Source organism: Trichechus manatus, unplaced genomic scaffold, assembly GCF_000243295.1.
Source record: "Trichechus manatus latirostris isolate Lorelei unplaced genomic scaffold, TriManLat1.0 scaffold00096, whole genome shotgun sequence".
Lineage (NCBI taxonomy): Eukaryota > Metazoa > Chordata > Mammalia > Sirenia > Trichechidae > Trichechus > Trichechus manatus.
Window position 1 is genome coordinate 7,956,452 of NW_004444032.1, and position 25,274 is coordinate 7,981,725.

The window sequence follows — 25,274 nt, forward strand, 5'->3', positions numbered from 1 at the left end:
CATTTGATGTTCTAGGGTTTCAGGATTGTTGATTCTCTGTTTGGCTTAGTTTTTCGGATCTTTGTTGTGGAGGGACGGCGTGGTGCTTCTGCCTAGACCGCCATGTTGCCCCTAAGATCCTACTTTTGGTTTTTAAGACTATAAAATTATTCTTAAAAACTGGAAGCGTTTTTAGAATCACTGAGCTAACTTTTTGATATTGGACTTTACATACTAAAACCTACTGCCATGGAAGTCAATTCTGACTCAGTGACCCCAGAGTTTCCAAGGCAGTAAACCCTTTTTTTTTTTTTTTTTTTTTGTATCTGTCTATGAAGCCTCTATGACCTTGCCTTGGTCAAGTTGTGTTGGCTTCCCCTGTATCGTGTACTGTCTTACCCTTCACCAAAGCTACCACTTATCTATTGTCTATTTAGTGTTTTTTCTTCCCTACCCCTCCCCTCCCTCGTAACCATCAAAGACTTTATTTTTGTGTTAACCTGTTCATGAGTTTTTATAGTGGTGGTCTCATACAATATTTGTCCTTTTGTGATTACATTATTTCACTCAGCATAATGCCCTCCAGATTCACCCATGTTGTGAGATGTTTCGAAGATTCATCATTGTTCTTTATCATTGCACAGTATTCCATTGTGTATATGTACCACAGTTTGTTTATCCATTCCTCTGTTGATGGGCACTTAGGTTGTTTCCATCTTTTTGCTATTGTGAACAATGCTGCAATTAACATGGGTGTGCACATGTCTATTCGTGTGACGCCTCTTATTTCTCTAGGATATATTCCTAGGAATGGGATTGCTAGATCATATGGTATTTCTATTTCTAGCTTTTAAAGGAAGCGCCAGATCGTTTTCCAAAAGGGTTGTACCATTTTGCATTCCAACCAGCAATGCATAAGAGTTCCAATCTCCCCGCAGCCTCTCCAACATTTGTTATCTTCTGTTTTTTTTTTTTTTTTTAATTCGTGCCAAGGCTGTAAATCTTTATGGAAGCAGACTGCCACATCTTTCTCCTGAGGAGCTGCGGTGGTTTGGAACTACTGACCTTTAGGTTAGCAGTCCAGTGCTTTAACCACTGAGCCACCAGGTGTCTCAATGGATTTTAGGTAGCGGTTTTCTTTGAATACCTGGGAAGGTATCATGCTCTGTAAATGGATACTAGAGGTACATGCCAAATTACTACAGCAATCTTAGTTTGCACCATTCATCTAGCACTTACCATTACTGTACAGATCTCATCTCTAGCTACACTGCAAACTATTAATTTTACTCTTTCTATCCCTAAAATGAGTTCAACAACTAACAATGAAGCAACTCAACGGCAACAACAACAATCCCTAACACTGACTAAAACTCAACAATAACTGTGGGTCATATCACATTACAATAAAACTCAAAAGGCTGTTCTATTTCTCTTACTGTCCTAGCACTTTATCTACATTGCTTTAAATTACTGGGTCACTGGTGAGATTTTAGAAATATGTGGCTACACTGAGATTTCCACTAGCATAGGCTTGATAAGATGGGATTTGACCTGTAGTGGAATACACTACTCCCATTGGCACGTGGATAGCATTCGCTACTGGAAATGTTCAGAAAGCTGCTCCTTTAGTGCTTTCAGTTCTAGTTTACATCTCAGGTTCAGGAGAGCATGTGGGAACAATTTCACTTCATTAGCATCCATATTTAGTGTACTTTTGATCACTGAATTGTGGTATGTCCTAGGGAAGGTATTTGCCTTAGATGTCTCAAAGACTAATGGAGGTATGAGCAAGTACTTTTTGTCTCTATGGACTTGCCTATTCTGGACATTTCAAAATCAATGGAAATCATACAGCATATGGCCTTTTGTCTCGCTTCTTTATCTTAGCATAATGTTTCCAAGGTTCACCCACAGTGTAGCATGTATCAGTACTTCATTCTTTTTTATGACTCAGTCACGTTCAATTGCAAGGATATAGCCCATTCTGTTTATACATTTATCAACTAAGGGAAATTTAGGTTGTTTCTATTTTTTGGCTATTATGAATAATGCTATGAACGCGTGTACAAGTTTTTGCGTGCACATACATTTTAATTTCCCTTGGTATATACCTACGAGTGCAATTGCTGGGTCGTTATGGTAACTTTTTGAGGAATTGCCTAACTGTTTTCCAAAGGAGCTGTACCATTTTACATTCCCACCAGCAGTGTATGAGGATTCCAATTTCTCTACATTCTTGCCAACCCTTGTTATTACTTGTCTTTTTGATTACAGCTATCCTAATGGGTGTGAAGTGGTTATGGTTTTGATTTGCATTTCTCTTTTGGCTAATGATTTGGTTAGCAGCTGAACTCTTAACAACTATGCTACCAGGGCTCCGTATTTTCTTTGGAGAAATGTGTATGCAGATCCTTTGCACATCTTTTAATTGGGTTGTCTATTTCATTTGTCTACAAATGCTTTTTATAAATTTTTTTCAAACCGTGAACTAACTAATGGCCATTTATTGAATATAATTCAATGACTACTGTATATTTCTTTAATCTCTTTTAATACAGAACTTTAATTTTTTTAAAGACATTGACTAAAGTGACCAGGCCAATTGTTTTACTGCTGTTGTTGTGTACCATCGAGTCGATTCTGACTCACAGCGACTCTATAGGACAGAGTAGAACTGCTCCACAGGGTTTCCTAGGCTGTAATCTTTACTAGAGCAGATCATCAGGTCTTTCCTCCCATGGAGCAGCTGGGGGGTTCAAACACTGACCTTTAGGTTAGCAGCTAAGCGCTTAACCATTGAGCCACTCTGTTTCATAGAGTTCATATTCTACATTTGTCTGACTGTGGCATAGTTTAATGTGTTCCTCTAACCGGTATTTTCAGAAAACTAGAAGTTATGCATAAAGGTTTCATTGGATCAGGTCAAACACTTTGGCAAGAATTCTTCATGGGTGATGCTGTATAATTTAGCTTGTCTCATACTTGGTAATGCTAAATTTGACTGCCTGGTTAAGATGGTGACCACCAGATTTCTCCACTGCAAAATTTTAAAAGCAACTGGTCAATTTCTATAGAAATGCCTTTAGGATTTTGACTGGGACTACATTCAATTCATAGATAAATTTCCAGGAATAGGCACTGTAATAACAGAGTCTTCTAGATGATGAAAATATCTTCATTTATTTAGGTTTTCTTTTATTAAGCTTACTTCTAAGGTTTTTAAGCTTCTTGGTGTTCCTATAAAAGGAATTGAAAAAAATTTGTTTCCAATTGTTTGCTCCTAGTAGTATAATAATTAATTTTTATATACTGACCCTTGTACTTCATGACCCTGCTATATTCATTTCTTTGTCATAGTGGTTTTTCAAATAGATAATTTAGGATTTTCTACATAAACAACCATTTCTTTTGCAAATAAGGGCAGCTTTACTTCCTTCTTTGCAATCTTTATGTCTTTTACTTCTGTTTCTTGACTTATTATTATCCTGGTTAGGACAACTATTATTTAATTGAGTAAAAATAGTGGGAACAAATATCCTTACCTTGTACCAGTCTCATGGGGGAAGCTTTCAATATTTAATTTGATGATGGCTCGAGGTTTTTTGTAGATGTCACTCACCAGAAAGAAGTTACCTTTGATCCTAATTTGCTAATAGATTTTTTTAAAAAATCAATGAATTAATATTCTTTAGGTGGAAACTTAGATAACTGGTTTTAAACCTTTTTTCCTCTAAACTGTTTTAGTGGCAGTCCACAAATTTGGATACGTTGTATTTTTATCATCATTCAGTTAAAAATATTCTCTATATGGGTGATGGCTGGACATGATTAATAAAACTGACATCATTAAATTGTACACCTGAAAAATGTTGAACTGGCAAATGCTGTATTATATATATTTACAACAATTAAAAAAAGTGATTACATCAAACCTAATGTGCTCATTCTAAAAAAAGTTTTTAAAAATATTTTCCTTGTGATTTCTTCTTTGCTCCACAGGTTATTGACAAGTATGCTGTACAGTTTTGAATATCTGAGTTTTCCAGATACCTGTTATTTCTACTTTACATAGTCTGTATGTTTCTAATTCTTTGTAATTTACTGAGACTTGTTTTATGGCCCAGAATATTGTATAAACTTGATGAACAGAATACAGTGTATAATATATATTATAAAATATACACTCCATGTTTGTTGAATAAGTGTTCTAAAAATGTCTGTTTGCTTACTTTTTGGTGGTAATTGTTCCATCAATTTTTGAGAGAGAGGTGTTAAAATCTCTAATCATGATTGTGGATCTATATATTTCTCCTTTTATTTTTAAAAGTTTTTGCTTAATGTATTTTGAAGTTCTGTTATCAGGTACATGTACACTTACGATTGTCTTCCTGATGAACTGACCCTTTTATTATATCCCTGTTTAGCACTAGTAATACTCTTTGTTTTATAGTTTACTTTGTACGATCTTAACATAAGCCACACTGGCTTTTTTATACTTACTACTGCTTGTTTAGTGTATCTTTTCTCATCTTTTTACTTTCAACCTCTCTGTGTCTTTATCTTTAAAGCATATCTCTTGTATTTAGTATGTAGTTGCGTTTTGCTTTTTCATCCAGCCTGACAAGCTTGCCCTTTTAATTGGAGTGTTTAGTCCCATTTATTTATGACATAATTAAATATTTAAACAATTATTGCTATGATGGAGCTTTGGTCTATGTCCCATATGTTTTTTTCCCTCTGTTCCTACTTTTCTGCCATCTTGTGGGTTAATCCAATAATTTTTAGTATTGCTTTCTAATTTCTCTATGATATTCTTAGCTCTAGCTCTTTGTACATTTTTTTTAGTAGCTGCTGTATTGATTATGATATGTATCTTTAACTTATCATAGTTTACTTTTATTGGATCACTTAACATAAAATGGAAGAACTTTTCATTAGTATAATTTCATTTACTCACTCTATCCTTCATGCTACTGCTGTCATGTATTTTACAAATGTTACTTGGAATTGGGGTTCGGATATGGCTATTTAGTCCTTGTGAATGACTGGAGCTATAATACCTGGCAGCTGGTAGGGATACAGTATGAGTCTGTAGAGATTGTCATGGATTGAATTATGGCTCCCCAAAGCGTATGTATCAATTTGGCTGGGCCATGATTCCCAGTATTGTGTGACTTTCCTATATGTTGTAAATCCTGCCTCTGTGATGTTAATAAGGGAGGATGGGTGGCAGTTGTATTAGTGAGGCAGGACTCAATCTACAAGATTCGATTGTGTCCTGAGGCAATCTCTTGAGATATAAAAGACAGAAGTGGGCAGAGAGACAGGGGGACCTCATACCACCAAGAAAGCAGTGCCAGGTGCAGAGTGCATCCTTTGGACCCAGGGTCCCTGTGCGAAGTTCCTAGTCTGGGGGAACATGGATAAGAAGGTCAATGGAGAGAGAAAGCCTTCCCCTGGAGCTGACACCCTGAATTTGGATTTTCAGCCTACTTTACTGTGAGGAAATAAACTTCTCTTTGTTAAAGCCATCCACTCGTGGTATTTCAGTTATAGCAGCACTAGATGACTAAGGCAGAGATAAAGAAGAATGAAGCAGACACAAGGAAAAATTGCAGGTACAAAAAAAGGACACTTAATTTCTATCCTAGTCCCCGCCTAGAATTTGGCTTCCTTCCTTCCCTTGGCTCAAGCCAGATCAAATTGGTTTCTGATATATGTAACCAAAAGAACCTTGACTACAGCTCCCTTCCCTTAAATGGGTAAGTGACAGCTTTCAGTAGAAATTCTGGTAATTTTAGAATTAGAAGATCACAATAGTATTCTAGAGCTAGTAGACTCTGCAGAGATTATTTCTTTCTCTCTCTTTATTTTACAGATGAATAAACCAAATTTAGAAAAATGAAATGCCATTTCAAAGGTCATTTAACTAGCCTGTGGCAGAGTTGGGATCTGTTTTCCTAATTGTTCTTTACTCTTTTATTGTGACTTCTTACATGGCTGGAGAGTCAATCTATAACATTAGCAATAATGTACCATGAGAAAAATATCACTGACATTTTGGAAGGAGACACAAACATCTGAACATATCATAATGCAATAACTTTGCTGTTTTTCACAATACTCACATCCTCTCACATCAGATGTTCCCAGTTTTACAAAGAAGATTCCATTTGAGAGATTAGCGGTTTGGAACACAGAATACATTTCCCCACAAAGTAGTGTTATGGTCCCAGGTGGTCATGGTCCCAAGTTGGCTCCTGTAAAACCTATTTAACCCACAACGTAACAATTCTGAGGGACTTCTGAGGGAAAACATACTCTGGAATGTGTACCAAAAGCAGAAGTGCCAAGAAGTAGCTGGTGATCTTAGTTAAGTCATTTAATTTCTCTGAATTCAGCTACTTTTAAAAAAAATATAGTGATTACTAACAGTATATCTGGTAACTCGAAGAACTGGGGTACACATTTTAATCCATTACTGCATTCAAACCTTAAAACAACTCAGTGAAGTAGGTGTTATTACTCCTATCCTGAGGTGGAAAAATCGTGACTTAGAGGGCCCAGTGTATATCTGCCTGCCTTTAAAGGTCCTACACTCACCTATCAATCCAGTAGTCCTCAACCTGCATTCCGTGGGTGGGCTCTGAAGTCTTGTGAATACCCTCATCATTCTGTGTGCGTGTGGATATACAGCATCTTTTACTAAGGTGAGAGATTCCATAGCTTTCATAAGATACTAAAAAGGCATCTATACAAGCTAAAAGAGGTTAAGAACCACTGTACTTTAATGAAACTTGTACTGGTCCATAGAGAACAGTAATATCTATCAACTGTGGATCAATACATCAATATCTCCTCTGTATAGTATCAATGTATGTAGAGTCAACTGTATTTCAATAACATTAACTTAATTAATTAAAAACCAATGAATCCGTGAAGACAACCTGGAGTTATGCTTATTCAAAGGAGGAATCTAGTACTTACCTAGAAACAGAACAATTAATAGGACTATAATAGTAAGGAAAGCCTTGTTCCAAAAAGTTGCAATTTTACCCCAGACGTGAAATGAAAAAATCTTCTGCCATCTGTAAAGCAATACAATTACAACAGATGTAAAAAATCAAATGAAGTTTCTGTAATATTTACTAAATACTGAATTAACATTTTGGTAATTCTGTAGTGAGTGAAAAGAATTACAGAAATTTAATTTTTAAATTCCCACATAAGGATATCTCATGAAATAAAGAACAAGTCTTTCAAATTTAATAATAATCGACATTTGATTATCTTCTGTCCGGTGGCTTAAATATTCTGAGATAAAAATAATTTTTAAAGAAAATATATATGATCAAAGCCTTAAAAAGAAATTTTAATATTAAAATATTATATTATTGATAGAAACTATCACTTTATATCTTTTCCCTAGAAAAGATTTATTCCCTAAGAAATAACAAAGATCTATTGGTCTAACAACTAGTAACATTTTAGGGGTGGCATGCCCAATTTTCTTCTCTATGTATTTTTATATGGTACATTTTTAACATTTACAGCAATTAAAGAGTTTCTATACTTTCACCACCAGAGAATTAAAAAAAAATTATTAAAGTATTACATATATGCAGTAAAGTGCAACAATCTTAAATATGTAGCTTGATGAATTTTTACAAATGCATACACCACTAAGATCAGGATTTGAACATAGAGGAAATGAAACAAGGAAACAGTCTAGATGGATGCAACAGTGTAAGCAAAGACAAAGAGGTAAGAAAGCATGAGTTGTAGAGTTATAAATGGGAAAGAGTGACAGGGTAGGGCATCACACATCTGGAAAAAACACAAGGGCATTTTAAATGAATAACATGTTAACTAGTCCAAAGAAGACATATAACAGTAATAAGCACTTAAATTTACTTATAAGCTCTGAAATATTTTTTTAAAATTTAATTTAAACAAATTAAAGTTGATAAATTATTAACTAATGTTTTGAAATCAACTCTGTGATAACTTGAAGTTGGTGGGGAGAAGGAGACTGACAGATGAAGCAGTTCCTTTTGTCCCTGTGTTTCCAATTCCGAGCATTTTATACAAGGAGTTATTAAAATTCTACATCACAAAAGTTTTATCTTTAAAAAGATAGTGTAAGTGTAATGCCTTGATCTAAGGGTAAATTCACTTATTTTTTCAAGGATCAAATAAAAGGGAACACAAAAGAGACCCCCACCCAGAGACAATAACTAACAGTTTACAATAAGATTCAATTCAGTGAAGGGTTAATAATAGCTAATATTTATTGAGTTCTTACTGTTTTATTGTTCTAAGCTCTTTTACATGATTTAGCACATTTAATCCTAACAACTACCATAGCAGGAAGACACTAGTATTATCTTCATTTTACAGATAGGGAAACTGGTGCTGAGAAGATACGTAACTTTCCCAAGTTCACACAGTTAGCAACTTGCAGAGTTGGGATATAAACCCAGGCGATATGCGTATAATGGCGATATGCGTATAAAAAAATAAAAAGATGTGTGCACACACACATACAAGAAGGACATATTTTAAACATGAATGTGTGCACATATAAATTTTCTTATTTTGTACACAAGCGTATATTTACGCATGGTGTGTACATATACACACATCTATCAAATAGTTTAACTGACCAGGACAGGTAAAACACATTTTGCAGGAAGAAAAAGTCTGATCCATAATTTTTTGATCCTTCTGATGGAGAAAAGACCAATCAAGCAAAGATATTTTTTGTAATATCTTATTTTTAAATCAGATGTTTATAAATTTCTCTTGAATTTAGAATTTTATTGTTGTAAATATTAATGAAAAGCAAAGCCGAATATTTTTGAGGGTTCCAAAAATCAGCAAGAGAGGAAGGAGTTCTAGACTTATCTTGAATCTGCCACTGACCAGCTGGGTGACCTTATTTGGGGCACGTCCCTTCTCTGAGTCTCAGTAATCTCATCTAGGAAATGAGTGGGTTGGATAAAATAATCTCTAAGGACCCTTCTTACCCTATGATTCAATTTCTTTCTTTGGTAGGGATGAAAAAAAGTGATGATATAGATAAAGGCAGAAATGAATAGAAGTCCAGGTAGCTTAAGGAGTAAGTAAAGAGTTGTGAAAGACTATCTGGACCTTGTGCCAATGTAAAACTTTGCTAAGTCTCTTCCATTTACTACGCTTTAGTGGGTTATCTCAAGAATCTTCATTTATAAACAACTTTCCTTTATCCTATGAGAATGTACTAATGTTTTGTAACTTTTTCATTACACGTATATTTCACCATTCATCCTATCAAATTTCTGGATCTAAAACTGAACTGCTAATAGTGGTTAAGAGCTACAAGGCTGCTAACAAAAAAGGTCCGCAGTTGGTATCCACCAGCCGCTCCTTGGAAACCCTTTGGGGGCAGTTCTACCTTGTTCTATAGGATCTCTATGAGTTGGAATCGGCTGGACGGCAATGAGTTTGGTACAGGGGTAAAGTGAGTCAATGCTTGGATGGAAATATTTAGTACTCAGAAGATTCTTTACCAAGGAACTAACGCTAATTCGTGGTTCTGGTATTTTTCATATTCAGCACTTTTCACATACATTCATTAATTCTGTGTGGAATAAAAAGTAGTAAAATTACCATTAAACATTAATGAAAATACTTCTTGGTTACATGAACCCCAAACTAAGAACCATTCATTAGCTTAAGTTTCTAAGTTGCCACTTCACTATCCCCAATGAAACATTTTTTACAACCATCCTGTACTTTATATAAACATAATTTATCTGTTTACACTTAGTTCACTGCCCCAATGTAGGGGAATAAAACAAGGGTGACCAGACAGGTGTTTAAAGTATAACCATTGCTGTGTTATATCTGTAACCAACAGAACCAAAAGAACTAGTTCATCTACCTTTCAAAAAGGAAAAAAAGTTAATCGCTTGCATATATACTAAAAAGTTTAACCTAAAATGATACTTTAGTATTGTCATCATATATTACCTAATTTGTTTGCTAATTAGTTAATTTTTAAGAGCACCTTTTATGTAATCAGCTGTCAAAACTTACTAAATCTTAAGGAAACTTTTTCTCTATCATACTAAGCAGTCTAAAGCAGCTAATAAAATATTATTGTAACGAGTTGAAGGTTTCCTACCTCTGAGGAGGAATAAAGGGGAGACAGAAGATTAAAATGAGTCCTATTTCAGCATAAAGAAAGGTTGCAACTGCCACCCATTGGACTGTCATTTTGTTCTCTTCACACCTAAATAAACAGTTCTTTTACTTTGACGCTTTTCAAAGAAAACTGGGTTAAAGGCACTGGGGGCCCAAGGTTTTTGTCCTGGGGGTTTACCACGCCCACTTTCCCCTAGGTGGAGACGCCTGGCAGTAACCCAGGGCGGGAAGTGAAGGGAAGGGTTAAGGGTGGGCCGGGAAGCCCTGTCTCCACCTATCCCGCTAGCAGTGCTAAACTTAAAAGGCTCAGGGGACCTAGGACTTCCTTGTCGGCCAGCTTTGCGGCGACCGCAGCCTAACGCCTCCCTCCCCTAACGCCCGACGTCTTGGGGCCCTTTCGCCCCCCCGTAGACGCCAAGGGCCTTCCGCAGAGGCGTCGGGGGAGGGCCAGCTCCCGATGGTTATCTAGCAGAGGAGAGGGACTCGACCCCGCCAGGCGGGAGGAAACGAGTGGGGTTCTGTGCGGCCCAAGGCTCCCGCAGAGTTCCGCTGACTCGGGGCCCACGGCCCGAGGTCTCGCCCAGCCTTACCACGTCCGCAGCCAGCCCCGCTGCCGGCGCTGCTCCGCGGCGGCCGATGCGCCGGACGTCAGACGCCGAGGCGCGGGGGTGGGGGAGGGGCAGCCCCACCCCGCGGGTTCACGTCCCTGGTCTCAGCCGGGGGGGGGCGGTGCGGTCTCGACTGCGGGCGCAGGCGGCGCGGCCTCGTTTATTGGCAGTAATTCTTTTCTAATTGGTAGTGGAGTCGGAGCGTGACTCAGACTTTTACATTCGATCCGTGGTGCTCTCTAGCGCAACTTCTTTAGGAGAGCAGGCGTTAAATTTCTAACAGTGCTGTTTGGGTGGGTTTAACTGACGTTTTCTGAGTGAGCTTCACGGGGAGGAGGAAAGGCGCAGGGGCTGGAGGGTTAGATGGGATGGTGCAAATCCATTCCTTTCCTATTACATATGTCATTTTTGTATCTCTACAGTAGAAACCGTCATGAAAGACGACATAGAGACAGGCTGGGTTTGGGTGGTTCTGCAGTATTTTGTTTTTCTGAGAATGTAGGAGAATCTGTAGTCTCACAACTCTTGTTTCTGTTCTTGCCCATGAGTTGGGAGGACGCTAGTGGACTTCAAGATGATGTTTTGGAGACCAGTAAGGAAAACAGCGTGGGGTACGGCATATTATTTGAGTTACTGGTATCTTCCAGGTCTTCAAATTCTGTGAATACACTCAAAGTATTAAAACATTTTTTTCAATATTGACAACATAACAAGAATGCAGATAAATGTACTAACCTCCTGGAGACAATTTTGGGAACATTACATGTTGAAATACAAAGAATTGGAGAATATAAAAACATTTAAAGGGATGCTTTTTTTCATTTTATCACAAATATATTTGATTACATACATAAGAAAAAAGAGGACTTTGAATATAATCATACAAAATTTTCAAAAAAAATCAAACACGTTAGAACTCGTTGCCCTTCCACACTGGTTCCTTCAAAACACTGTGCACCTTACTCTAATGATGCTGCTATGCTCACTAGTATAATTAACTCTAGCGATAATTTACAAACATAAAAACGACTAAGCTTTGTCCATAGCTTCTTGTTTATATATTATTCATATTAAATGAAAAATCCAGTTTATTTTTAAAAATGCATCAACTGAAAAGTGAAAGCCCTGTGAATGTGCTTAAGAAAAACTAGGGCAGCACGGCGCTTATGTTAAGATTGATTCATTTAATATTCCAACTCTCGAATTAAGCAGTTTTAGGTAATTGTCTCATAACAGTTTTCATGTTGGTAATATAAAACAATATATTAATTATGGAATTGTTTTATTTCAACTGGGGATTCTTAATTCTTATAATGGCACATTGACTAATAACAAAATTCTATTAGTAACATTTCCAAATCGTGGAACTTTAAAGTTACAATTATTATCAATTGCTGGGAGGCACAAAAATAACATCACTAAAAGCAGGGTTTTAAAATTAAGTTTTTATATTACAAGTAAAACCTGGTTACTATTCTCCAGGAAATATTATTTCAAGTATATAATCATCTCCGGATTATCTACCAAACTTTCTTACTTAAAATGTGGGGACTGCAATTAACTTTAGCATTTCAGATATGGTTATATTTATCAAGCTCTCACTCTTTTAATAAAATGGAAAGCTTGAGATATAAAAATTTAATGTCATTTTAAGAGTTTCATGGAATCTTAGTTTTAAATCATAGAAAGCACCTTGTCTAATTAAATTCTGTTAACATTATAATTTAAAACAAACATCTTGAGGTTTGCAATTCAGTTAGGAAGTACCAGTTCGATTTTCCAATTTGAATTTTTAATCTAAGCCTTGATCGCAATCCTATACAGAATTTCTGTTCCTTTCCATTTTACATGGATGTTGGCATTTGTTATACCACTTTTCTGTACTTTTCATTAAAAATATACTTCTTGTTAATTTATAGATACCATGAGTCATATTTTCTCAATGTTAAAAGGTTTTATTCAAGAGGTTAGAAACATGATTTATGAAAATTTCCCCCTTTTTTTTCTATCCATAATAGGATTCAGAGCAGTGTTTGTCAATGTTTGGACCCAGGATGACCAGGATGTTTGAACTGGAGTCTTCTTTAAACTTACAAATTCCTGGGTCCACACCAGATCTACCTGAGGTGTACAGTCTCTGGAGTCTCTGGGTGGTGCAAATGGAGTCTAGGACTGATTTTTAAAAATGTTCTCCAGGGACTGTTTTTATACTAAAGTTTGAGAGCCATTGATTTAAAATAAAAACCAAGATTATGTGGTTTCGTTGTGAGTATAAAATGAAGTATCTATTAAAATAATTTAAGAAGGGGTCAAATGCCATAATGGTTTGTAAGGTAATCTAATACTGCTGATGTGCTTGACAAAGCATTAAATATTCTTTTTTCCTGCCTTGAAGTTATCTTTTCCATCATGTACATTAAATGCTGATGGAAACACATATAAGGAGTTCCGAGTTCAAGAGCAATGTCAACCCAGTCCCAGATGCATCTCAGTGGGGTTTCCTCATATCCATCAAACATGGCCGGGTTTGCTAAGAGTCCTCTTGCAACCATCACACCTAAAAATTAAAGCACACTATGTTTGTCCATACATGCAGAACCTCTGGTTATGTGGTCAAACTCTATGAAACAAACTGAGAATATATAAAAAAAATATGACATTATTATAAGGTTTCACAATACCCTTATTACATTAGTCTGTTTAACTCAATCATGATGTTTTTGTTAGTAGCCTTCAGTTGATTTTGTGTGCAGAGTAGAACTCCTCCATAGAATTTTCAATTACAAAACAATTTTTTGTACTTTTTGTAAACCAAGAAAGTTTAAATGTACTTATAGGAATTCTTTTTTAAAGACTTCTACATTAAACAATTAGTCCTTAGTTTTTTTAAGGGTAAATTGGACTTGCTTAAAGTTAAGTTTATCTGTGTTCCCCATCTATTGATAGCTACCCTAACTAAGGCTTGACATGCTAATAATTTAAGAGGATAATGAAACTTACACAGTAGGTCTGGGGTTCCTTTGGCTCTGATGATAACTTGCATTCATTAACTCTCATTTCTATTCTAGGTGCTCTATTTTCCTAATAGGCTATCTGGAAGATTCTTAATTGGTCACTGGATATCATGGTGGCAAGAAACTAACTGAATTAATTTACCCTATTAAACAATTTTATTGTTTCTAAGAAGTCTCTGGGTGGTGCAAATGGTTACCCTGATTGGCTGCTAACCAAAAGGTTGGCAGTTTGAGTCCCTTCAGAAGCCTGGCAATCTACTTCCAAAATATCAGCCATTGAAAACCCTATGGAGCGCAGTTCTACTCTGACATACATGGGGTCACCATGAATTGGAATCTACTCAACGTCATCTATTTTTTTAGTTATTGTTCCCAAGTAGAAGAGTTAATGCCATCTAATAAGTTGCTTAGTTTAAGTCAGTACAATCAGAAAATACGACTTAATGTTAAAGAAAAAGAATGAAAATCACATTAACATTACTCTCCCACCCCCGGTTGTTTTTTTTTTCTTTTTTTTTTTTTTGGCTAATTAAAAGACAAAAGCTCTAAGTACTCATTTCTTACCATTTGTCCCAGTAATTTGCCACACATTTTCTGCTTCTTTTAAGGTTCTGATGTCTCCATTAGCAATGACAGGTATAGACATATTTTCTTTAATTATTTTAATGGCATCATAGTGGACTGGCTGATGTCTTTCTTCAACAGTTCTTCCATGGACTGTAATCCAAGAAACTCCAGTTGCTTCGGCCTTTCGACAAAGATCTACAGTTCTCGTAAGGTCATCATGAATCCTATAGTTTCAAAATTATATCTATTTGTTCATAGCACACAAATCTTAAGGCTGCAATTAATAAACTAAATAAAATATTTCATCTAATACATTATTTAGTTAGCTTTGCTATATCATATTATCAATTCATGCCACTATCAGGTTTTGTTCAAGGATCGGTTCCCACTTAAGACCTCAAATTTAGCTGTTTCACTATTGGCAACAACAGGATGACAAATCAGTTTCACTGTACCTACTGCTCTATGCTTTTGGGTATACCAAAGTACTGTCACAGATGAATTAGATGCTATCCTGATATTTAAGGAGCTCTGGTGGCACAGTGGTTAAGTGTTTGGCTGCTAACTGAAAGGTTGGTGGTTGAAACGCACCAGCTGTTCCGCCAGAGAAAGATGTGGCAGTCTGCTTCTGTAAATATTTACAGCCTTGGAAACCCTATGGGGCAGTTCTACTTTGTACTATAGGGTTGTTATAGGTCAGAATTCGACAGCAAAGGATTTGGTATTTTTTATTCTGATATTTGCTATGCATGTCCCAATCCCCAAAAGCGAGTACAGAATACTTTATCCTGAAATGTTTTTAACCTGTCACCAAAAAACTGATTCCTGGAATATTTTATTTTCATTGGGCAATTTTAGTGCCTTTGTCTTTACTATATTCTACTCTTGGTACCAGGAATGTTTCTTAGTATTAATTAAATAGTACATGGAAAAACTGAGGGTTTCTTTTAGGTAAAGTTTTTAATAATAAAGGTATGTTTTAATATTTGTTAAAAATAAGAAGAGGAAATTGTTTTAGATTATAAATAAAAATTCTGCTATATTTTCATTTACTAAATGTCTTGCTTCAACGTTTCCATACACCAGTTACCAATTTATTTAGCTCCTACCACTTGAACAAAAGGAGTATTTTCTTATTTCCCTAAGTAATTAACTATCTTGTCAATAGATTAAAATATTGTCTTTACCTTATTTTAATAGATATTGAAAATCTGGGGTTTTCCACTTCATTTCTTACTTGTTTCACCATATCTTGAATAAGCTCTGGCTTATTTATTAAGCAAGCCCCATAACCTTCTGCCATTGCCCACCTTTATAAAGAGAAAACACATACACACACACACACACACACACACACACACACACACACACAACAGGATTTATAAATAGCTGGAAGAGAAGATAAAAATCTAAATGGAAGCATTGAAATATACTAAGTGCATCTACCTATATCTCTACCTAGTGATCTGGAATGGAAGCAGATTTTTGAAACTGATAGATCCAACATTTTGAAGTGGATCTGAGATTAGGAAAATATGTTCCCAGATCAAAACATACTTAGGGAAGTGGTTTTCACTGGAAAGTGAGAAAATTAAAATTCATCCAACCAAAATAGATTTAAGTATTTGTAATTAATTGCAATTACTTCAGATTTTCTTAATCCCAAATTTGATGTTTATTATACATAACAAGAGGTTTTATTAGTTTCAATAGTAGAAAGACATTTTTTGCTTACAGCTTATTAACTCTCCTAATGACTATACAACTATGTCTAATCTTATTTGGATTGTACTGTGCTTAAAATCTTGATTTTATTCTTTAGAAACATTTTAAATTACTGACAGATAACCTAGTACAGTGCCAGTAAGCTGGGGGTATTATTGTCAAATTAAGCACATTCTGTCAACATCCAGTTACTTAAATCTAACCAAATAACTGGAATAGAAAGAAAAGGTTATCATAAGAAAGTATTTTTATAAGGAAAATTAATTAGGAGAAAACGTGGTGATCTTCCAAATCAAAGAACCATAGTTTTTAGAGGAGGATTATCTGAAATGGCAGTAAAAATAAATTTTAGGGATTGCTGTAAACATTAGATTCTCAGAAGAATAGATGAAGTTCAAGGCAAATTCACACATAAAAATTATAGTGGTGAGGTAAGACAAAACACTTCAAGAGTCTGTACCCTGGCTCAGCCATCAGAAAAGACCTTTTCAGTTATGTTCCTAAATAATGTTTTCCTGCTTCTAATTTGGAGCCCTGGTGCTTTAACTCTCTTTTTCCTACTTTTTTAAGTTTTGGAAAACTAGAAAGATAGTTTACCATGTTCACATAGATTTTTTTCTAATCTTTTTGAAAATTCTTCAACTTCTTGAGCTTTACCTCTGAGGGCAACCACAGTTAATGTCTATTCCATTCGCATAAGGATAGACTATACGAGCAGCATCAGATAAAAGTCTTGCATCATTAGCAGCAAACTGAACAATCAGTGGGCAATCACCTGATAAAATGAATAGCTCATCATTAAAAGTCACAGGAAAAAAAATTTACACACACATACAAAATGATAAAAAAACTCTAACATCTGTACAGGATAAAATAACAAAATAACAGTAACTACTTTTAGCCTAAGAAGCACCTGTTCAAGTAAGATGGCACTGAAATAATTCTAAACATTTTAAATTAAAAGCAATTTATATTTAGTAAAAAGTTAAACAGTGCAAAATGTGATAAAATGAAAAGTAAAAGTTTTCCCATACTGTTGACAAACCATTTTCTCAAAGGTGAGAGTTAGTTTATTGTATCCTTCCAGAACAATTTTATTTTATACATAATTTAAACAAATATGAACGTTCTACATACACTGCTGTGCCCACTGATATTTTTCGTGACGTATCTGGGAGATGTACTCAGACCAATTTTATTCTTTTTAGTGGCTAATGTTCTACTGTACGTATACAATGTATGAAATTGTATAGTATAGTATTATAGTATACATAGTATTCTACCTCTAGATTGTTTTTCATTTGTGGCCCTTGCAAACAATGCCACAATGCAGGTACTATTACATACATGCTTTTGTGAGTATATTCATAGGGTAAATTCCTAAAAGCATTTAGCATTTTGATAATTAAAGAATTATCTTCCAAGAGGTTACACAACAATATGGATGAAAGCTCTTGTTTCCTTACAACCTATCCCATAATGTATATCCAATATGTATTTTTATTTGTGGGCTCTCTCTTCATAGTCTTTGTGCATTTTTTCATTATTTGTAAGTTTCTGTTATAAAATAATTAGTCCTGTTATTTCTATCATATCTGTTATGAATATTTTTTCCCAGTTTTTTGCTTGTCTTTGAGTATACATATATGTGGTCTTTTGTTATACATAAAAGCTTTAAGTTTTAGTACAGCCAAATGTATCAGAGCTTTCCTAGGTTTTAAAGAACAGCCTTTTCTCATCTTTGGGTCAGATGTTATAAACGTTGAGTAGATAAATTTTAATGTTTCTTAAAGTATTTCTTACTTTTCTGTATGACACTCACCAGATGTTTGCTAAAATGCAGATTTTGGGGCATCATTCTGGATGCACTGATTCAGGATGCCTATGGCAATCCACTAATTTACCGGATTTTGATAGGATAGAAGAATTTGCTTTTTCCTTCATAAGGATATAGGGTGCTTTCTCCTTTGTAACTCAGGAGAGTTATAATATCTCAACAACTATTTATTAGTCTAATATATTTTCAACACTGTGCTAGATGCTGAGGATACAAACTAATAAGAAATACCTTATCAAGGAGCCCATAGCCTAGTGGGAGAGACAGGCATATATAGAGGAAGTTATAGCGCAGTACGATTAAGTAAACAATGCAGAGCTAATGCTTAAGGGGGAGAATGTGAATGGAAGGTGATGAGGAAATGTTTCTTGGCCATAAACTTTGGACACTGGATTAAGAAGCATGAGCTATAGTTTGCCAGAGAGATCAGTATCTGGGATATAGGCATGAATGGGCAGGGCATTCTAGATAGAGAGGTGAGAGAACAGGGCATATTCAGGACTTAAGATAATTTAGTATTTTTGAAGAATAAAGTGAGTGGGCTGTGGGGAGGAGCTGAGGGAAGATAAGTCTGCAGAAAATGTATTCAGAGGCTAGATGATGAAGGACTTTGGCTATTATCCTCAGAAACTGAAATTTTATTCTTTAGGTCAGTGGTTCGTAACCTTTAGCAAGCTCAGAATCACCTGAGGAGCTTGCTGAAACACAGATTATTGAACTGCACCCCAGAGTTTCTGATTCAGTAGGTCTGGGGTGGAGCCCCAAAATTTCCATTTCTAACATATTTCCAGATGATTGTAATGCTGCTGGTCTGGGAATCACACTTTGAGAACCATTGCTTTAGGCAATGAGAAGTCCAAGAAGAATTTTAAGCATGGAAGAGATATGGTCAAATTTTCATTTTAGAAAGGTCACTATAGACTGTAATCTGTTCTAATAGTCCAGGTGAAAGGATGGGAGGCTTAGCAGAGGCTGATCTTACACTTTGCTCTATTATTGCTACATTCATAAGGTGCTCAGTAAAAACATTGATTGCATAATTTACTTCTATTTTGGAAAGTAAAACAGATGACTTTGTATCTGGAGTCAGTACTGTACACTAAAGATTTTGAAATAAAACCTCTGAATTGTGTTGTCTTTGATTAAATAAGAGTTGAGATTTTTCTTTTCGTTTTTAAAAAGTTTTACAAAGTCAGCAAACTGGGTTTCACATACCTTGGTTTGTGGTAAATTCACTGTCCCTGGCTTTTAGAGATCTGACAAAATCAGCAGCAACTATCATTGGTGTATAACACAGATCACAATTGTATTTTCTTACTAGTGTTCTAAAAGCCAACCTGTGAGCATATAAAATTTCAATTAGGCATTTGGAAAACACCATACTCATGTGTACTTCCAAATTTAATTTAGTTAATTATTTAATACTTATCAGGGGAGAGTTTTGCCTATAGGAGAATGGAATAGACATACTTACTCCTCCTACTAAGTATAACTAAAACTCTGCATAAACCCGTTAAAACCTGTTGGTGTCAAGTCAATTCCAACTCATAGCGACCCTACAGGACAGGGTAGAATTGCCTCATAAGGTTTCTAATGAGCAGCTGGTGGATCCGAACTGCCAACCTTTTGGTTAGCAGTCATAACTCTTAACCACTGTGCCACCAGGGCTCCTGGATAGTATACAAAAACAAACATAAGAAAATGACACACCTATCAGAATGGCTAATATAAAAAGCAATGACGCTACTTGGTAAGGATGAGGACAAACTGGACCACTAATACATTATTTGTATAATATGGTACAGCCACTTTGAAAAAGTTTGCTAGTTTCTTATTAAGCTAAACTTGCTTATAAAACTAAACTTGCAAGTACATGTGACCCAGCAATTATATTCCTAGGCATTTATCCCAGAGAAATGAAGACTTAGATGCACACAAAAACATGTACATGCATGTTATATCCATTTAATATCCACTATATCCTTGTAGGTGAGAGTTATAACCACCACCATTTTTATAGATGTGAAAAGTGAAGCTTGGAGAGGTTAACTGTCCTACTCATAGTCATACACATACCAGGCAAATGGTGGCAGCAGGACTCAAGCCTACATCATGATTTCAAAGCAGGGCATTTGAAGAACCCATGTGGTGGGGTGGTCTTAAACAGTACTTTTTAAAAAGTCAAAGCAGAAAAGGAAATCACGTCTCAGCTCATTATTACAGTACTTACTTTGAATATCGAACCATTGGGGCACAGACTTTTACCAGCCGTCCAGAGCAAAACATTTCAATTGGATCTTTTTTTCTTTCTTGGCATACTATGGTTTTTATGCAGTCACTCTTCATGAATATAGATTTGTTTTAGATCTGAAAAAGATAATCAGTTTGTACAGAGAAAATGTACTTTCACTAGATGAATTTACATTATTCTAACAATTTTGATTGCCAAGAATATATATTTTTCATCAGGCTCATGGGCTCAGGAATTTTTTTTAGCTTCTTTTTTGCAGTATGAAATAGGATGCTACATAATTCTGCCTCTATTTATAAGTTACTGACAGTTTTTAGCACAGTGTGAAACCATGACATTTGTATTCTGTACAAATGACACTGTTCATGTTGAACACAGTTTCAACTTTTATACTTCTTGCAATAACATTTTCTGTTCAAATAAATGAATGCTCAAGATGTGGAAAACTACAACATTTTTTCCTAGTAGACCATGTTATGATTTCTTCATGTTACTTTTCAATTTTTCCATGTTACTTTGTTTAGCATTGTTACACCAAGAAATTTGCTTTGAATCATTTCACTTATAATACTGTGTAGGCCCGGCACTTGCAAATATCTTGTGTCATCCAGGAAAGTTAAATGGCATTAGTAGAACACCTTTAAGTAGTTAGTGTTCTAAAAGATATCCTGTTATGCTTATTATTATTCTCAAATCCTATTCTTTGTATCTGTAAACCAGAAAGCAAAAACAAACAAAAAAAACCCTCTATTATTTTTTAAAACCTGAATGTGGTATTAACTAGTGAAAATTTCAATTACGATCATATAATTGTATAGTAATTCACTTGTTATACCCAAAAAGGTACAAGTGATGAACTTAGGTAGTCATACTTTGGACATGTTATAGGAGGGACTAGTCCCTGGAGAAGGATATCATGCTTGGTAAAGTAGAAGGTTAGCGAAAAAATGGAAGACCCTCCAAGATATGGACTGACACAGTGGCTGCAACAATGGGCTCAAGCATAACGATTGTGAGGATGGCGTAGGACCAGGCAGTGTTTCGTTCTGTTGTACATACGGTGGCTATGAATCGGAACTGACTTGATGGCACCTAACAACATAAGGGTTTATAGTTGCTATCCTAAAAATATTATCATTTTATAGTGATGGCTGTGTTCTATATTCCAATTTTTGGCCTTACTAACTTAGAAACAGATACAGACCAACTTTAGGAAGGTCTAAATGCTTAAAATGAAATTAAAAAAAAATTTTTTTTTTTGTGGCTAATACAGAAATTATTGATATAGTATAAATATACCTTATGAATTTCAATTTCCTTAGGTAGAACGTACAGCTAGATTAAGACAAACTACTGGAGTTTTACTGATCACATCAGTCTGACTTAATAAAAATTTAAAGTTGCTAGCTGCTTTTTTTTTTTTAATGAAAATTCATGATTAGAAGGATGTAAGCCACCTACATAAATAAAGTATAAGTACTAGAAAAGTAGTTTCTTCTTCATGAGTCAAATCCATTCCTTCTCTCTTGCATTTCATATCCTGGTTATGCTATCACCATCTGCTCACATTTACTCAAGTCAGAAAACTGGGGCCTGCCCTAGACTTCTCCATCTCCCACAAGTGCTTCATCCATGTAGTACCTTTAGCTAATTATTGAACACATCTTAATTGCCCCACAGTCTCTGTACTTATAATCCCACACCTTGATGACTCCAACAGCCTTCCCTGAATCCCAGATTGATCTTCCTCTTATTTACCTACAACACCCTGAACATGCCTCTGTTATGGTATCATCTGCATTTGTAATTATTTTTTAAAATAGTAATAATAACAACACATGTCTGTCTCCCCTGGAGTTTCTGAGGGTATGGACATGTTTTATTCATTCAACAAATACTGAGTTCCTGCTACATGTAAGGAATACAAATGAAAATGCATTTCATGCACCCTCAAAAATTAGGGAGTTAGACATAGTTACACAAAACAATGTAGTAGCTGCAATAGCCCTTGTAGTTCGCTATCAAGTTGATTCCAACTCATAGTGACCCTATACGACAGAGTAGAACTGCCCCATAGGGTTTTCTAGGCTATAATCTTTATGGGAGCACACCACCAGGTCTTTTCTCCCATAGAGCCACTGGTTGGTTCAAACTGCTGACCTTTCAGTTAGCAGCCAAGTGCTTTAACCATTGCACCACTAAGGCTTCCTATAATAGCTCTAATGAATATATGTATGTATGTGGGTGTGTGTGCATAAAAATAAAGAGGGAGAGAGAGATGCACTGTGGCAGAAGTCCTCAACAAAGGAGGAAGGTAAGCTTGAACTGACACTACGTGGGACAGGGGGGTGTCCAACTACAGAGAACACATATAAAGCTATAGAGGCATGAGATTGCTTTGTATTTCAGTGAACTATAAGCAGTTCAGTGTTTTTTGAGTTGTTACTAGACTAGAGAGGAAGGGAGGAGAACTAGGTAGGAATAGGTCTTATATATCATTTTAAGATTTTTTAGGTTTTATACTACAGGGCCTTAGATCTTAACCACTTTTCTTCCTCCATGGGTGATATTTACATACGCATGCAATATGCTAACATGTGCATATGACCTACTTTCATGGGCATACCGCATCTCTTTTTACATGTTTTATGTCTCTTCTTGTACACTAGTTGTAACTTTACCCCTTCCTTTCTATGATGTATTACTGTTAGGGAAATTATCCAATTAGATTTCTGATTTAGAAAGATGTGACTGAATGGGTTAGGGCTGGTGGCAAAATATCAGTAAGGAGGCCAGTAGAAGACCAAGCTATGGATAATAAGTATTTGACCTTGGACACTGGGAGTGAGGCTAGAGAGAAGGGAACACATTTAGGAGCTACTTAGAAATCAAAATTAACTGGTAAGATATTTAGGAGGTGGAAATCACTTGGTAACAACATATGTTATGTAGTGATAGAGAATTCTAGAATGACTTGTACACTTTTGGCTTGAGAGCACTGCCAATCAATTAGAGAGATTCAGGAGAAGGAATAGGTTTTGGCAGGGAGACATACATTCACATTTGGGCACAGTAAACTTGAGATGCTCATGAGATATCCAGGTGGTGATGCCTCATAAGTGGTTATATAGCTATGGGACTTAGGAGAAAGCTGGAGATATAAATTGAGAGTCTTTAGCCTTTAGGTAAAAAATTGAGGCTAAAAACATTGACAAGGCACTTAGGGATGCCATATCTTCCAAGAAATCCCTGGAAAGACCAACATTTAAGTCATAGAGGAAAAGGAGAATACAAAGGAGACTGAGAAAGAGGAACTCTGGAGCTGGGAGGAATAAACCTGAAAAGCGATATTCAAAAACCAAGAGAGGGGAATATTACAAAGTAGGGAGAGGATAAGCATCTTAAACATCACAGAAAAGTTATGTACGGTAAAGACTGAAAGTGTCCAATGGCAATTAGGTCATTTGTGACTTTAGCAAGAACAATTTCATTTTTATTCATTTTTATAGTCTTAGAACATAGCACAAAGAAGGCCTCTCTCAATAAATTATTTGCTGAATGAATAAACCAGTAGCTTTTAACTTTAGTTGTACATTAGAATGATCTGGGGAGCTTTTAAGAATCAGGATGCCCAAGCTATACTCCAGACCAATTAAATCCAAATCTGTGTGTGTTTAAGACAGAGGCATCAATGGTTTCTAAAGCTCCCCAGGTGATTTTAATGTGCAGCCAACCTTGGAATCACTGGAATGAGTAAATCCATTCACCCTATAGCACCTGGTACAATTGTTTGTTTAAATGACTAGCTACTTTGCTATTAGCTCCTTCAGGAAGGATTGCATCTTAGTCTGTAAACTCATGCCAGCATGTATAGTAGTGACTCAAAACTCTTCATGGAACGAATGAATATTATGCAACTCTTCTAGTCATCCAATGAAAAAGTCAAGAAAAGAAAAACAACCCATAATTTGACAATACTACTCTTCATTAACATTCAAGAATTATTAAAAACAAACTCATTTTGTGTATTATGGGTAATGAAAACCTAAGGTGAATCTGAGAACATGACCCTTGGCAATTTGTGTGACCTCCATTCATATCAGTACTATTCACATCATTACTGATATCAAATTATATTATGGAAAAACCTCTCAGACAACATCAAGAGAAAGAATAGTGCAGCGTAGCATGAGACTCACTCACCTATCTGGGTTGTTATGAGTATTAAATGCGTTTAGATTTATAAAGTACTTAGCACAGCGTTTGGCACAGAGTAAGGACTATTATACCTTGTAGAGATACTAACAGCAGTATCAAGAGAACCAGGTAACTCTGGAATTGGAAAAAACTAGTTCCTTGTTTACACACCTACTGTATAGAAACGAAAGTTATAGTTTCTTTATTTTTATGTGGAAATGCTTAAGACCTTCTGCATAAGTGTAGTGGATCTGTTACTTTATCAGTATTTATATTGGGAGAAATCTAGTATACTGGTCAATAATGCAGATGTATCAGCCAAGAAGATATAATAGGAACTAACTTGATTTTACAGCTTCAATAGCGTTAGTTGAGATACCGGCAATCCATCAATCTGCTACTAAGAAAAAATGTGGCGTCACTCAGCACATGGCTGAAACGGAGAGGAAGAGGTAAAAAAAAAAAAAAAAAAAAAAAAACATAAGGTTAAGATCTCACGGGAGGAATCGCAGAGATAGTGAATACCATCTTCATCAACTAAGCTTTCTCTATTCTCTTCACTATTCATCCTCTCCAACTTTCCTTCCAAACTTTTCCCGCCCGCCTGTACTCCAGGATTGCGTACCAAAGCGTGTGACAGGTGAAAGTGAGTAGCAACTACCTCCCGTCTGTTCTGAGTGGATACGAGCGAAGCTCCCTAAAACCTTCGCCCTTCTCTCCTGTCTTCTGCCATGAGGTCCCTGTTTGCCTAGGTTTAATACTTGCTTTCGAGAAAAGCGCTGCGGCCACGTTCAGCGTCCACCTTCTCCTCGGCGAGGGGAACGATGCCAACCCTAGCCGTACGGCTCAAAGCGGCAGCAAGAGGCGGAAGAAAGTTCCAACCGGGCGCCCTCGGCACCCGCCCC

At 36.0% G+C, this 25,274-nt stretch overlaps 2 protein-coding genes across 4 annotated transcripts in view; both read right to left on the reverse strand.

The window, feature by feature from the left end:
- Positions 1 to 10,797, reverse strand: part of LOC101353072 (B cell receptor associated protein 29) — a 71,755-nt gene extending 60,958 nt beyond the window's left edge. Inside the window, exons 1-3 of the mRNA XM_023737050.1 lie at positions 10,761 to 10,797; positions 10,151 to 10,258; positions 6,970 to 7,070 (exon numbers count right to left, since the gene is read on the reverse strand). Coding sequence (XP_023592818.1) covers positions 6,970 to 7,070; positions 10,151 to 10,242 — 193 coding nt within the window. The 5' untranslated portion in view covers positions 10,243 to 10,258; positions 10,761 to 10,797. The remainder of the gene's footprint in view (positions 1 to 6,969; positions 7,071 to 10,150; positions 10,259 to 10,760) is intronic.
- A 90-nt stretch (positions 10,798 to 10,887) lies between these two features.
- Positions 10,888 to 25,272, reverse strand: DUS4L (dihydrouridine synthase 4 like). Of its 3 annotated transcripts, none has more exons than XM_023737048.1 (7): positions 25,135 to 25,272; positions 20,152 to 20,288; positions 19,137 to 19,258; positions 16,742 to 16,859; positions 15,547 to 15,669; positions 14,357 to 14,583; positions 10,890 to 13,335 (listed from the first exon to the last, which is right to left on the reverse strand). In XM_023737048.1, exons 2-7 carry the CDS (start codon positions 20,265 to 20,267, stop codon positions 13,088 to 13,090), a joined length of 954 nt encoding a protein of 317 aa, XP_023592816.1. In that variant the 5' UTR covers positions 20,268 to 20,288; positions 25,135 to 25,272; the 3' UTR covers positions 10,890 to 13,087. The 3 variants fall into 3 exon arrangements, with proteins under 3 accessions (XP_023592817.1, XP_023592816.1, XP_004382655.1); XM_004382598.2 differs by lacking the exon at positions 25,135 to 25,272 and adding an exon at positions 24,713 to 24,802 and having other exon boundaries at positions 10,891 to 13,335; XM_023737049.1 differs by lacking the exons at positions 15,547 to 15,669; positions 25,135 to 25,272 and adding an exon at positions 24,713 to 24,799 and having other exon boundaries at positions 10,888 to 13,335.
- Positions 25,273 to 25,274: the final 2 nt, after the last annotated feature.